Source organism: Dendronephthya gigantea, unplaced genomic scaffold (assembly GCF_004324835.1).
Source record: "Dendronephthya gigantea isolate DGI-Jeju-01 unplaced genomic scaffold, DenGig_1.0 000466F, whole genome shotgun sequence".
NCBI classification, from domain to species: Eukaryota; Metazoa; Cnidaria; class Anthozoa; order Malacalcyonacea; family Nephtheidae; genus Dendronephthya; species Dendronephthya gigantea.
In genome coordinates, this window is record NW_021163476.1 from 18,845 (window position 1) to 34,659 (window position 15,815).

The 15,815-nt window shown below is 35.8% G+C and overlaps 4 protein-coding genes across 5 annotated transcripts; 1 reads left to right on the forward strand and 3 right to left on the reverse strand.

Annotated features, from left to right (window-relative positions):
* Window positions 1-59: 59 nt before the first annotated feature.
* Window positions 60-3,009, forward strand: LOC114543476 (testis-specific serine/threonine-protein kinase 4-like). Its single transcript, XM_028562440.1, has 8 exons — window positions 60-338; window positions 575-815; window positions 970-1,218; window positions 1,439-1,666; window positions 1,879-2,001; window positions 2,088-2,296; window positions 2,514-2,798; window positions 3,001-3,009. Exons 1-8 carry the CDS (start codon window positions 60-62, stop codon window positions 3,007-3,009), a joined length of 1,623 nt encoding a protein of 540 aa, XP_028418241.1.
* A 184-nt stretch (window positions 3,010-3,193) lies between these two features.
* On the reverse strand, window positions 3,194-7,211 carry LOC114543483 (eukaryotic elongation factor 2 kinase-like). The gene is made up of 12 exons (XM_028562446.1): window positions 7,019-7,211; window positions 6,292-6,506; window positions 5,934-5,971; window positions 5,669-5,840; window positions 5,341-5,493; window positions 5,183-5,243; window positions 4,990-5,107; window positions 4,611-4,908; window positions 4,367-4,504; window positions 3,967-4,149; window positions 3,733-3,848; window positions 3,194-3,497 (listed from the first exon to the last, which is right to left on the reverse strand). The coding sequence occupies exons 1-12, from the start codon at window positions 7,056-7,058 to the stop codon at window positions 3,206-3,208; spliced, it is 1,824 nt and encodes a 607-aa protein (XP_028418247.1). The 5' UTR covers window positions 7,059-7,211; the 3' UTR covers window positions 3,194-3,205.
* Window positions 7,212-7,382: 171 nt separating this feature from the next.
* Window positions 7,383-9,492, reverse strand: LOC114543482 (N-alpha-acetyltransferase 60-like). The gene is made up of 5 exons (XM_028562445.1): window positions 9,356-9,492; window positions 8,443-8,572; window positions 8,251-8,347; window positions 7,943-8,177; window positions 7,383-7,757 (listed from the first exon to the last, which is right to left on the reverse strand). The coding sequence occupies exons 1-5, from the start codon at window positions 9,457-9,459 to the stop codon at window positions 7,550-7,552; spliced, it is 774 nt and encodes a 257-aa protein (XP_028418246.1). The 5' UTR covers window positions 9,460-9,492; the 3' UTR covers window positions 7,383-7,549.
* Window positions 9,493-9,587: 95 nt separating this feature from the next.
* On the reverse strand, window positions 9,588-13,815 carry LOC114543480 (probable ATP-dependent RNA helicase DDX47). Of its 2 annotated transcripts, none has more exons than XM_028562444.1 (17): window positions 13,475-13,815; window positions 13,295-13,388; window positions 13,024-13,147; window positions 12,530-12,594; window positions 12,341-12,412; window positions 12,141-12,211; window positions 12,015-12,062; window positions 11,859-11,930; window positions 11,732-11,790; window positions 11,333-11,390; window positions 11,164-11,246; window positions 11,022-11,085; window positions 10,814-10,951; window positions 10,618-10,688; window positions 10,300-10,429; window positions 9,985-10,103; window positions 9,588-9,863 (listed from the first exon to the last, which is right to left on the reverse strand). In XM_028562444.1, exons 1-16 carry the CDS (start codon window positions 13,547-13,549, stop codon window positions 9,996-9,998), a joined length of 1,332 nt encoding a protein of 443 aa, XP_028418245.1. In that variant the 5' UTR covers window positions 13,550-13,815; the 3' UTR covers window positions 9,588-9,863; window positions 9,985-9,995. The 2 variants fall into 2 exon arrangements, with proteins under 2 accessions (XP_028418245.1, XP_028418244.1); XM_028562443.1 differs by having other exon boundaries at window positions 9,588-9,884.
* Between the last annotated feature and the right edge of the window lie 2,000 nt (window positions 13,816-15,815).

A 15,815-nucleotide genomic window follows, 5' to 3' on the forward strand; every position in this document is an offset into this window, starting at 1 on the left:
ACGAACAGCGCAAAATGTCGCATAAGGCTTAACCCACCCACCTGAACCTCAAAAAGATAATGAGTTCGCCTCAGTCTGCGATCACACTTGTCCAAAAGAAGGGGGCGCTCGTCCCACAACGATCGGAACGTAAATCGACATTAGAGGCAAACGGCTACACTCTTGGAAAAACTTTGGGCGAAGGGGCATACGCTAAGGTGAAGTTGGCCATTTCTACAAAACAGAACTGTCATGTCGCTATAAAGATCATCAATAAACGACGCGCATCAAAGGAGTACTTGGCAAAATTTTTACCACGAGAAATTCAGGTTCTACAAAGGCTCAAGCATCCATATGTGGTAAGAAACAATTAACAGTACTTGAGATAATAGATGAAGAAGGTGGGAAGCAGACTTGTCCTAAAGTTTTTTCAATCCTCTCTATGTTGTCAATTGAAGTTAAAATAAATGATAACTTTTCGACAACTTGCTACAAAAATTTTCACCTAAGACTCTTGAATTCTATTCAGATGATACTCACACCTCAATGTTTTCTACATGAGGTAATTATAATATATAATTCTTCTTTTTCCAAGACAAAATTCTACGAAGTGATCGAAACACAGACGAAAGTCTTTCTGATCATGGAGTATGTGGAAAAAGGAGACTTGCTCGAATATCTCAACAGCAGCGAGGAATTGCAAGAGGCGGAAATACGCAGACTATTTCAGCAGCTAGTTTTGAGTGTAGGATACTGTCACAAAGAGAAAGTTGTTCATCGTGATATTAAGTGCGAAAATATATTACTTGATAACAAGGGACGTCTGAAAATTACTGGTGAGATAAACCAAACCACGTAGATTTAGTGAAATCACACGGATAATTGCCTCACGGAGAAGTAGTTTAGATCCCACAAAACTTTTCAGCGTAAACGTAATTTAGTTTGGTAAAAATCGAAGTCTGTTTTTAATTCACAACTTTCATCTTTTAGACTTTGGTTTTGCGACAAGCACTTACAAAAGCAAGCCACTGGAGACATTTTGCGGTTCATTTGCCTACGCATGCCCACAAATCTTGCGAGGCGAAAAATACGACGGAATGGCAGCAGACGTGTGGAGCATTGGAGTTGTTCTGTATGCACTGAGTTGCTCAAGATTGCCTTATGGTGACGATGAACTCAAGGTGTTTGTCAAGAATGAAACACCCAAAAAATTGATGTTCACCAAAAATGTCACTAAAGGTCAGCAAAGTAACAAACAAAATTTAGAGAAACAAAAAATATAAAATACGTCAATGTCATTCCTGTGCATGCCAAACTCTAACTAATTTATTTACAATTGACAATCATAACATAATGTTCATTATAATTCTCCCCATGTATGTGTTAGTACAATTTACCCCCATTTACCCCCATTATAATTCGAATAGCATACCATAAAATGCTTCGTTTTTATATCCAGAGTGTCGTGATCTGATACGTCGAATGCTGGACCCCGACGAGAAAACTCGCATCACGTGCGACCAAATCCTGGAATGTGATTGGTGCAAACAAGACATGGATAAAGTGATCAATGAGATGCGAAGACCCTCGCTAGCAACCGATGTGCCCCCTCCTGTTGTGAGTAGTCGTCGCCGATCAACGCGTACCCCAAATCCACCCACACTTCCGGAAATTCCTCCGTCTGTAGGTACACGTAGACCTGATTATAATAATATCACACAGCGGTGCAATGCGTCATTCCAGGCGCTCGTCAAAGGCTGCATTTCTCTGAAATATATTAAAATGAAATGAATGTGGAGAGAAAATGAATACCCTATCGAAGGTTTCTTCAACAGGGTGTGTCAAACTAATACGTAGGGATACGTAGGGATTTAAGGGATATTTTTATTGCTTAAAAAGGTGACGAAAAACGCATGTCTATGGCAGAGCCAAGTCAAAGAAGAATGAGTTTTAAGGATGAAGTTTCAACAATTGCATCCACGATGGCCAGCAAATCACGAAAGAAACAATATCAATACGACGGTAAGCTAAAGTATAGTTTGTATATAGACAAGTGAGCTTGCATGACTTTGACATAATGAAAACGTTTCGCTGAACTGTTTTTTTAGAAAGCTACAAGTCTCAAGGACAATCAGGGAGGCGGCGTAGTTCTCTCGTCAGCGATGTTGTGAACGCAGAAAAGTGTTTAGTGAATCAAAGAAGAAGACAATCAATCACAGAAAGAAAGAAGTCTCTCGCTTCTGATGTAATGATTACGTCACCTGAACAAGCTGCGATCAACGCCAGAAAACAGTCCTGGACACCAGCGCACGCCGGGGTGAGTGAAAAGCAATGAATTCCAGTGAAACTGACCTGAACTACAGTAATATGGCGTGTATTACAAAGCCTTTGGCGGTCTAAAATCAAATGATTTGTTTGTATTGTAACCAATTAAACCCCGGTTGAGGAGAGCGAAGCCTTGCGCATCATTTCCAACACTTGTTCTTGTACAAGAGCAAAGATTAGCAAATTTGACACAATGTGTTCATCTCTAGCACAAGACATCAAGCGATTACCACAGCGTGAAGAACAACGAAGAGGAAATCTTGGAGATGACAAAACGAGGTATTGAGAAAGAGTTGGGTGGTCTAAAACACACGACAGCAGGAGTAGCTGCAAGAATGGCAGCCGAGGCGACGCACATCGAGAAGAAGAAAGAAAAAGAAATCGAAGCACAAGCAAGCATTAGAAAAGTCGTTAGTAGAACGAAATCCAAAGAAGGCGGGAAATTCGGAAAATTTATGAAAAAATGCGCGAAGATTTGTAAGCAACCTTCTAAGGTAATGAAACAAACAGATCGCAGGTTAACAATGAAGCTTTTTGTATGAATGATAGTTAACTATAGTTATTGAAAGAATTGCCTAATCATGCAGTTATGAAGTTTCAATTTCCCGAGGAAGAGTTCGAGAAATATTTTTCCAATAAACGTGCGTTTGGGATCAGTGAAAATCATTTTCTTAATTTCATAACTTTCTTTTACAGAACAAGTAAACGTTGCAGACACCAAATATACATAAGTTTCAATCACACGAGGACGTGAAAACAAGAAAGATAACATTCCGTTAAAAGTATCGTTAAATTCCGAAGCTCCGTAACACATTATTTAACGAACTTGTGTATTATAATGTTGGAAAGAGAGAAGGTTATGACGAGAATAAACAAAAATAACGCATACCTTGACTAGTGATCAGTCTTCTATCTCACCCGCCACTTCTTCAGCAAGTGCAAAGTATTTATTCGCCATTTTCCCCTTCATTTCAGTCATAGCATGTTCCCCAGCCATGTTATACATATCCATTGATTTCTGTGGATCTCGTTCTATCCCATGTCCTCCTTCTCTGTACATCTGTGCCATCCTCGCGTATAGTTTCGACGGAGGATCTGTAATTAACTGGACCGAGGTGGTCTGCGTTTCATCGTTTTCCATCGACTGTACGACTTCTTCGTATAGTCTGACAGCTTCTGACCACGACTTAAACCTAAATATTTAGACACAATTCTTGATTCAAGTGAAAGTTAATTGTATGATATTTTTTATTGATTGGTCAGATTGGTAAAGCTCTTCCACTGAAGGGAAATTGAAAGTCATTTTAACCATATATTTAACAATCTGAAATAGATCTCTAACGCCAGAATATTTAACAGACCAGTCTGGTCATAGAGGAACTGCATCTGAGTACTTAGGGACAGCTATGAAACAATACTAGTACTTACTTCAGACCAGTGCCAGTGTCAAAGGCACGTGCCATGTATAACATTGCTTCTTTATCACCATTCTCACTGGCAATCTCCATACAACGGATGCCACGTTCTTGATTCTCCTCCGTATCCTGTGATGAGGAATTAAACAATGAACGTTTTGCCTGCAAGGGCATTTTATAAGGTCTGTCATCTCGGGTCGTCTGCGTTTAGTTTTCCTCGTACAAGAAAGAAGATTGGATGGCTTACCTCAGCAGACAAGGAGGACAACATCTCATGTGGTAACTGAAGATAGATTTCAGCCTGAGTTTTCACTGCCATTGGGTAAAAACAAGACCCGGCGTGCTCTAAATGGAACATTGCTGATTCAAGGTCTGGATTTTGATCTGTGAATCTTCCTGCTTCGTTTAGTTGCGCTAAAACGAAGTGAATCTAAAAAATACAATTTTGACACATTTACTTTCAGTTATTTCAATTCATTACCTAAATTTTAAAATAAAATTTGACGTATTGTAACCGATAAAATAGAAAGAACACAAAGTTTAGTGTTTCCAGCTAGCAGCTAAACTGGGTGTCACTAGACTATGAAGATTTCTTCGTCAAACGCCATACATCTTGAGAAATTTTATCCCCAGTAACACATACACACCTCTCCAAGAACAGATTGATTCTGAGAAAGTTTTCGCAGAAGTTTAGCCATCGCAAGTGTCTCGACTGACACAGAAGATGATCGGTGAGAAAAAACTCCCGATCCAAAGAAATACTCATCACCACTGCTTCTATCGTCCTGAAGTAAAACGTTGCAAACATTTGAAAAGGAATAACGTTGTGAACAACAGTGTTCTGCAGGGATTATTATCCTGACTTAGAAACTTGTCAAAACACACGCTTACCCCACTGCTGTCTCCGAAGTTCGAAGAACATTCTGACGAGTCGCTCATGGAATCCGATTCGATCGATGACGCAGAGAGAGGGGGTGAATGGGGTGAACCAGGGCTATTAGGTGTAAATGGCGAAGGCGGTGAACACGGTGGGTGAGATAACGGGGGATCATCGGTGGCAGTGACTGCAAGGCAAGCCATATCTTTACTTAATGTAAGAGAGTTTGTCAAAAGTTGTGCTTGGTTTTCTATTCTTTTTAATTCCACATCGCTCAAGTCGAATGGTGACAGGCCCATTGATTCACAGATTCTAAAATTAGAGAAAACATTGCATTTTATTAAAACATTAAATTTCAATATGATTATAAAAATATAGCATGTTATAACATACTTATTACAACGATGGGAGCTAAAAAACAAAGCCATTCCTTTTGTTCCAAGATTAGCTTCTCCATATTCATTGAGATTTGTGCTGTGAACCTGAGGGTCTGTATATAAATCTCCCACACCTGAATATATAAGTAAAAATACATTGTAGATCTGCTGCCATTTAACACACATTGAACATTACTACATTCCTGTACCTTGTATATCAACAACCATTGCATTGTGATTAGATCTTTCAAATGTGAAGTGACTGAATGCCTGAAACAATGTTAAACTATTAAAATCCTCCAGATTTTCTGGTGAATTATTAAGATTTAAGAGTGGATAGTTGGCAAAGATAAGTTTTCTATTCTACCTGTGGAGTGGCACGTAAAGTATCATCCAGATGTATGTAACCAGAGTTTGAATTATACTTGATGTATTTTCCTTCAATAAAATGTTCAATATGAAACAATGGGGAACCTTCTCTGTTTGTCATTTCCAAAACAGAAATTTGTAGAATATCAACCTTTAAAAGATATGAAAGTTATGCATTAAAAGGTAAAAGGAACCAACTTAAGCATTTTTCTATATGTATTAGGAGATCCATTAGTTGTTCTATCAAAGTTTGCATGACTGCAGTCACTAAGAATACCATCAGATTCATCCGGAGCCAAGTATAATAAAGTCACAAACACAAATACCTTCTTGGGTGGAAAATGACGGTTATATTCCTCTCCCCAGAGCTTAGCATCCATTTGTAATACAACATCACTGAAATATGTTTCTCTAGAGACTTCATTTATATAACATTTTGCCACATGGTTTCCAGCATGTTTCCAATTCCTTGTCTTCGTAAAATTTGATAACTTTTTCCTGCAAAAAAACGGACGAGTTCGTCAAACAACAGTCAAATAAAATATTGCCTAATTTCAAATCATTAAACTGATATAAAAAATATATACTCACAAACGAAAACACTTTCGCATAGCTCCTCTGTCAAAAGACTAATCATGAATAAAAAAAAAGAGTAGACATCACTTACATGCATTTCAATTGGAGTGTTTACGTACGTTAGTAATCTACAAAATACATTGCTGATTTATCCAGGAAGAGACCCTTACAAGCATTGAGAAGGAGTATGCAAGAAAATGATCATACTTTTATTACAATCCAAGGAGAGATTATTTAATCTTTGAAAATGCCTTAACCTATAAACTATGAGTGCTTCATGCAAAAGAGAGTCTGGGGCATATAAATAATATAAATTTCTACATAAGCCACAGACATTAATAAAAAATGCAAGACATATTATAATCATCCCAACCTCTTCTTCCATGCGTACGTGAACCTCATCTTTAACCCATGTTTTCTTGCGAGCGTTGTAACGATGACGCATCCCAACCTCATCTGGAAAGTTCTCATCAATATGAAATTTCTGCCATGGGTCAGACATGTGTTTTGTTCTTTCAGCAGCTTTTTTCCAATGACCATGTGAGTGGCTATGGTGATGAGCATTGGGATTTGATGGAATTGTCATTCCTAAATTAGAATAGTGATTTTATGGTAGCATACAAACAATTATATAACACCTTTTTATTTATTGTCTTTTAAATGGTTGTTTTTGATCACATGGTATGAATAAAAATCTTCATTTTTCTGATGGGAGTTTCAACTGCAGGTGGCTTTCGCTACATTTATATATTCATTTCCTGGGAGATAGAATATTCCATTTAACTTTACAGCTACACTTCGTGAAAATATTTGTACGATTATAAAACTAATAAAAATTCATTATTGGTATATTCAAAGGTTAAGAAACAAGGTTACAGTTAATCCTGTGGTGATGATTACGTGGTTGCTAATAATACGGAAATGATTGTTGAATGTCACCACTGTTTGTTCACAAACATTCATATACTTCCTACAAAAAACCTAGTTGTTGTATCTAGACTTAAAGATACCATCAACATGCATTTACAAACAAGTAAAGCTGTTATAGACAGATACCTGGATTAAAATAAAGCTAATAATAGCTATATTTAAATTCTTACCGTTCGGTCGGTTCCCGGCGCCGGCTGTTTTCCTGTCCATTTTAATATGAAACGAGAAAAATATTTTCTGAATTATCTGATATTCAAAACTATCTTTCAGTTTGTCTATAACGCCTTTCTTTTCCTTTAAAAAATAGGAAACTTCGACATATCAGAATCAGACAAAAGGACCGTCAAAACAGTCTGGGCGAAATGAAAACACATCATTCATAGAGCGCATAAATTTTCATATATTATTATTTATTAACTAAGAGGTTGTGGATGATTGACCATAAGGTTGCTCCGCAGTTAAATAAGCAACAAAAATCACTTTGTGAGACCAATAAGATAATTGAACTTTATATGGATGTGCTGCTTTAGGGCACTGGTATGATTTAAATTCTATCCATCATTGCATGCTAGATCAATACTCGAAGCAGCACCTTTTTTGTCCAGAGTCCCTGTGAATATAATTTGTAAATTGTAATACCAACTTCCTTTCTATTCTTTAATGTGGTGGTGTGTTACAGAAATAGTATATATACAATAGTCTTAATATGGAAGCATTTCTGTCCTATTTTTATATTGCAAAGACTCGCTATCAGGTTTCTGTTCATTTTGTAATGGATACAAATTAAATCTTCTCTGGACGTCAAATCCCAATCTCATAAAACTCAACCACAACTTGTTTGCGAGTATAAAAGGCAATCTGCATGGCTGAATTCTGCAGATGAAACTTAAACCATATTGTAAGACATCTTTGCAAAATGGTCAAGGAAAAAAAATATTCCAAAAGATTCTACTTGCTAAGTTAGACAAATATCATACAAGGTGCAATAAGTATTACTTTCTGTCAAAGATACCACACTGGATAACTCTATCAGTTCTAAACTGTTCTTCCTGGATGTCTCTACCAACTGTAACTGGTTGTATATGAAAGGATATGAGAATGTCCATGGTGGTTTTCCACCATTAATATAAAGGACATATAAATAGCCATTTTTCTGTCTTCCTTTGATTGCATAATAACATGGCATGTAGCGAAACAAACGAAACTTGTGACGTTCATAAAAACCCAAAGCCACATAGTTTGTTGTAAGAACATGAAGGTACACTGCCTTACAGTTGAAATATTCTTCTGTTGTCAGCAAACCAAACAGATTGTTCAATAAAAGAGATGCTTGATAAGGAAAAAAAATATAGAATATATTATTTATTTTAAAGGAAGGTTGCTCAGCACATTCCCTTCTTACCAATTCCATTTTTCCTGTACTCCTTCACAACCCCCAAACTCAACACATATGCAACCCTTGTGTCTTTTAAATATCGTCCACCTAATATACCACTGTCCTAAAACATTTAACAAAACAAACCATAAGCTGATAACTTTTGCTCAATATCTCACAAATCTATACAGTTAATAATAATCCTTTCTAACAGCTTACCTCGGGATTACATTTGGAAATACTTTTGACTTCAGCAATCAAAATGCCTATAATCCTACCATTTAAAACAGCGGCCAAGGAATAAAATCTTGGACTTGAAGTGATATCATTATACCAGGTATCTGGGTAACTGAAACATAGTAGAAATTACAATCCTATGAGTAAATAACTCTTGTCCCTTCTTTATTACTTTGCAATACATCCTTTTCAGTGTTTATTTCTCAAAAATGGCTATAAACAAAACTGGCCAACATAAAGAATAATTTTGAAATGGGTTTTGTATGGCAGCTATAATTTCTTTTGTGAAAATTCCCACAAAACCAACTTCATACAAATAGGAGGAATTAATTTGTTACAATTATGTTGACAGTTTATCATAAAAACAATAATAAATGTATAGACATTCGAAAGTCAAAACTTCTGAGGCTGAAAATTTATAAAAATGAAATACCATTGCCAAAAGTAGAAGAGACTGTAATTTAAATTGCAAAAGAAAAACAAATGTAAGTGCCAATTTCAGTCTTATCTTATAAAACCACAGCTGAAGCAGATGAATGTTATCTGAAATATGCAACACAAAAGAAGATATCCTCATATCCACTTCCATTCACACGGCCAATTAAAGGAAAAATGGAAATCTAATTAAATATTAGTTATCATCAGAACGTTGTGCTAGGGTTATTTGGTATATACATTGATATAATGTACTCTGATTCACTTTAATCCTTCAACATGCTTTCAACAGCACACAGCATGCTACACAGCGAGAAACACGTACATATTCTAAACATGTTAATATCTTTTAACACAAACATCCTCAATAATTCACTATTAAATTTCGTATGCTGAAACAACTTTGCAGTCTCGTTTGAAAAATAATAAATCATTTATTACAAAAGATGAAGATACATACTCGATAGGGAACCATTTGCAGCATAGACCTTTCACTTCGTTGACATCAGCGGGGCACAAGAAACGTAGTTGAAGACTGTTTATTAGGCCTAATTCCTGCTTCATAGGCGGTAAAATTGTCCGTGCGAGTGATCAACACATCGCTGTTTATATTCAAACAAAATGTCGATGCGGTTTCAGTTCAAACTGCGTTTAGACGAAGCGATAAGAAAGACAGAAGACCACAAATAATATAAAACTTAAAAAAATTTACTATTTTACACGAACTACTTCATGTAAGAGATATTAAACTCTCTAATAAGAGATATTTTTTATTTGGACATTTTCTACAGGAGAAAAAAAAATTGGAGCAATTCTCTTCTGTAAGATAGACCTAGATTTTATTTACACATCACCACTAGACCATCAGCTCAAAGATCACAGATAACATTCTTCCTGGATATGAAACATCCACTTTCCAGAATATTGTCTTCACCACAAGACCATCAATGCATTAGTTTGTAGAGCCTCTCCCAGGGATAGTTGGAAAACTAGTCATTTCGGTAGTTAAAAGTAAAAAAATTAGTTTCAGGGTAAACACAATAAGTTTGATTTTAATAAACAACTGTTAACATAACTATCCAAGCTTACTTTTACATTCCTTATCTTTGTTTACGTTTCTTCCTGCGTTTCCCCTCAGGGAGTCGGATAACATTATCATTCTCCTCATCACGAGGACGCTTCCTTTTTTCATCAGCTTCACGCATTTCCTGAAATTGTAAAAGTCATCTTCACAATTCATCTTTACATATTATGACACTTAAGAAGGGCCAGCAACCTAGCTTTCATGACTGAAAAGATGTTAAGTGTCTACTTATCTAGTCTCTTAGTTGCCTTTAATAAGAAAAGGCTGGATTAAGTGAAATGGGTTCTGAAGCACAGCAAACAGGCAGTTCAAACTATTACCATTTTTGCAAATCTTTGTGCTTCAGTGACTCTTTCTACCAACATCATGACTTCTTCTTCAACAACTTCAAATTTTGGCAATCTTTTTCCTATTAACTGCTCTATTCTTTGATATAGTTCAACATCATACCTATTTGAAAAAGAAACAATGAAGAAATTAATAAATATATATATATATGTATGTTGTCTCCTGGAAAATGTTTAAATTTTCATATTTTGGGGAATTTCTGTGTGGGATTGCATATATTAGCTGTGCAACTAAGTTCAACTACGGCATGAAAATTTTTTGCCCATGCAAGATTAGATATATATTCTTACTGTGTAACAAATGTTACAGCCCTTCCAGATCTTCCAGCCCGGGCTGTTCGCCCAACACGGTGAATATAGTCCTGAAAAAGATCAATAAACACACTAAGGTGCTGTTTTTGGCAATATATAAGAACATACAGAAGAGTTAAAACTGTTAGCAATGTTTACCTGCACAATAATAAAGTGCAAAACTTGATTTACCAACCTTTGAATGAGTGGGAATATCAAAATTTATAACAACATCAACATGGGGAATATCCAACCCCCGACTAGCAACATCTGTGGCAATCAATATGGATCGAGTTTTTGACTTAAACTTGTTTAGCGTACCAAGACGTTTAGACTACAATAAAATTTTAAAAAATTGAACAAAAAAGACTTTGAGAACATGCAAAGGGCATCCAAACAATTACTTGACTCATTTGCCCATGCAATGGAACAGCATGTAAGCCAAGGTTTCTTAGAAGTAATGTTGTTCTAAAAAACACAAATAATACAATTTAAATAAAATGTAAATATTTATAAGAATATGCAACAAGTATTAGAAGTTGTTACCTCTGTACATTGTTGCAAGTCCCACAAAATACCATGAAAGAATTTCCAGCAAGATCATTTAATATGCTGACCAAATAACAATCCTAAGATGAACAGATCAATGTGTGTGATTAATTACGAAACATGTAGAGATATACCAAGATGCAGTATTTATAATATAATCACCCACCTTGTATTTGCTTGGTATAAAAATATAACTTTGTACAAGTTTTTCCACTGTTGTATACCTGTAAAAACAATAAATAAATACAATCAGTCTTCCTTGAAATGCAAGGCAATAGTTAGCAAAGAGAGAGCATCCAGCATTTCAGGGGCAGTAACATAGCCAACTAGCCATCCTGATAATAAATCAGTCCAAAAACTCTGAGTCTGTGGTTGAACAGGGTGGAACAATGTTGTGCGTGCCCACATTGTTAACCGTTGTTGTCGACATTGAACAGTATTGTTGAAAATGAATCGGGTGTAACAATATTGTTCTCTGAACAACTCTGAACAATGTGGGCAGCACAACATTGTACGTGTGCGTGTATATGACGTGCATTGAAAATCATTGAAACTTAGAGCTTACTTTGTTGAGACTTCAACTTTAACTGGATCCTGTAATGAGGCCCTTTGAAGTTTCTTAACCTGTAGAGAGGGAGTTGTGATTTATTAGTGCCCTCAAAAAATATAAAATTTCTCATTTGTGAAGTTACCTTTTTTGTCATAGTGGCAGAGAAAAGATATGTTCGTCTTTGTTTTGGAATGACTTTAAGCAACTTGTCAACCTATGGAAGTAGAACCATCAGAATCAAGAATAAAAAATGGATGAAATTAATTGTATTGATTTAAAATAAACCATAAATCCTAACTTCTTTCTCAAAGTCCATATTTAAAATTCTGTCAGCCTCATCCATGACCTACAAGATTTAAAAAACTCAGTATTTTGTACAGTGCAATAAACTGCTGTTAGAGGAAAGCAATATCAACAGACTTACTAAGAATTTCAGGGGCCTTAAGTTAAATCCTTTTGTGTTTTCAAGGTGATCAACTATTCTTCCAGGTGTTGCTAAAATAAAACAGAATAAGGCTAAGATGTAACTACCATATATTTATGATGTTGTAACTCCTGAAAATATTTTTTCCAGCTGACATTCAAATTTCTTTTTTATTCTCATGTTGATATTTGCTTACTTACCTACAATTATGTGAGGTTTTTTTGCCAGGGCTAATGACTGAGACATCATGTCAATACCACCAACTATAACCGCTGAATAAGGAGACATACAATACCAACTATTGTATCATCAAATTTTTTTACTAGTATTAAAACACCGCAGGTTTATTGAAAAGCGCGGGACATCTTACAATGAAAACAAATACTTACCACATTTGACACCTATCACAGAACCAAGTGCTTCAAATTGTTCAGATATCTGGAAGGCAAGTTCCCTAGAAAATTCATACCATTAGCAAATACTTCTCATCACTATATCATCGCTATAACTAACATACAGGGCCCTAGATAGACAAATATATATATGTTACTTACCAGATTGGAGGTCCATATAGGGGAATATTTCCCAAGGTCTCAAAAACAGCCTGAGGCCGAAGGACGTTTTTGAGGCAGAGGGAAATATTTCCCTATACGGGCCGACTAAACTGGTTATAATAGATTGACTTTTTTTCTCGCCGTCCGAATTAATATTTTAGCATTGGCTCTGTGCTTTTGAATCTGGCACGGTCCATACGGCCTCATATGGCCTCTCGCGTAGCCAATCAGATTGCAGGAAACACTAAAATATGAATTCGGACCGCAAGAAAAAAATAAATACATTTATTGTACTTGTGGTTATTAGGATTGAATAATATATTAAATACCTGGTTGGGGTCATAACCAAAGCAAATAATCTTTGTGGGTTTTCTAACAAAGCTTGAAGAATTGGCAAGGCAAATGCCCCTGTTTTACCAGATCCTGTCTCTGCAAGACCAATGATATCCTTTCCTTTGAGAGAAAATACAAAAACTGAAAAACATTTGACTATATATATTTTATTTGACAGACATCATTCCTTAAACTATATAACTCTAAATATTACCAGTGTAGTTATGTCTCAAGTTACTGCCTTATATCTAAATTCCTACAACCAACCTTGCAAAGCCAAGGGAATACATTCACGTTGAATTTTTGTAGGATTATTCCAACCGATTTTCCCACATGCTTCACAAAGTACTTCCGTAACTCCCTGTAAAACACGATTTTCGAATTAAAATGACATTAAACACAAAAATAACGAATCCAATAAAGGCAAAATAGTAATTTGACACTCACAAGGGTTTTGAATGTTTCGTTTTGTGCGATATTTTCATCTTTACTTGCATCCTGGATTTCCACATTGGCGGCCATATTGGAATTCAGTAAAGTATTTCGCGACAAAAAAGGTAATAAGTTTATGTCCAGTATACACCAATAGTAAAATCGCACTTGTTTTTAGCTGGCATATATACATCAATAGCCATAATTCATCATAGATACCCATCATAACATATCAATATACATCCTTACACGCAACTAGGCATTGCTAGACATCATTGCATATCACTGGACATCATTATACATCAATGGACATCATTATACATCACTGGACATCGCTGGACATCATTATACATCACTAGACATCATTATACATCACTGGACATCGTTATACATCACTGGACATCATTATACATCACTAGACATCATTATACATCACTAGACATCGCTGGACATCATTATACATCACTGGACATCACTAAGCATCAATAGACATCATTATACATCACTAGACATCATTATACATCACTGGACATCATTATACATCACTGGACATCATTATACATCACTGGACATCATTATACATCACTGGACATCATTATACATCACTGGACATCATTATACATCACTAGACATCACTATACATCACTAGACATCATTATACATCACTAGACATCACTGGACATCATTATACATCACTAGACATCTTTATACATCACTAGACATCACCAAGCATCAATAGACATCATTATACATCACTAGACATCGCTGGACATCATTATACATCACTGGACATCACTAAGCATCAATAGACATCATTATACATCACTAGAAATCGCTGGACATCGTTATACATCACTGGACATCATTATACATCACTAGACATCATTATACATCACTGAACATCATTATACATCACTGGACATCATTATACATCACTGGACATCATTATACATCACTAGACATCATTATACATCACTAGACATCATTATACATCACTAGACATCACCAAGCATCAATAGACATCATTATACATCACTAGACATCGCTGGACATCATTATACATCACTGGACATCATTATACATCACTGGACATCATTATACATCACTAGACATCACTATACATCACTAGACATCATTATACATCACTAGACATCATTGGACATCATTATACATCATTGGACATCATTATACATCACTAGACATCACCAAGCATCAATAGACATCATTATACATCACTAGACATCGCTGGACATCGTTATACATCACTGGACATCGCTGGACATCATCATACATCACACTAGACATCATTACACATACTAGACATCATTATACATCACACTGGATATCACTAAGCATCAATAGACACCATTATACATCACTAGACATCGCTGGACATCATTATACATCACTGGACATCATTATACATCACTAGACATCACTATACATCACTAGACATCATTATACATCACTAGACATCACTGGACATCATTATACATCACTAGACATCACCAAGCATCAATAAACATCATTATACATCACTCAACATCAATAGACATCATTATACATCACTAAACATCATTATACATCACTGGACATCACTAGACATCATTATACATCACTGGACATCACCAAGCATCAATAGACATCATTATACATCACTAGACATCGCTGGACATCATTATACATCACTGGACATCACTAAGCATCAATAGACATCATTATACATCACTAGACATCATTATACATCACTAGACATCATTATACATCACTGGACATCACCAAGCATCAATAGACATCATTATACATCACTGGACATCATTATACATCACTGGACATCATTATACATCACTAGACATCATTATACATCACTAGACATCGCTGGACATCATTATACATCACTGGACATCACTAAGCATCAATAGACATCATTATACATCACTAGGCATCGCTGGACATCATTATACATCACTGGACATCATTATACATCACTGGACATCATTATACAACACTAGACATCACTGGACATCATTATACATCACTAGACATCTTTATACATCACTAGACATCACCAAGCATCAATAGACATCATTATACATCACTAGACATCGCTGGACATCGTTATACATCACTGGACATCGCTGGACATCATCATATATCACTAGACATCATTATACATCACTAGACATCATTATACATCACTGGACATCACTAAGCATCAATAGACATCATTATACATCACTAGACATCGCTGGACATCATTATACATCACTGGACATCACTAAGCATCAATAGACATCATTATACATCACTGAACATCGCTGGACATCATTATACATCACTAGACATCACTAAGCAT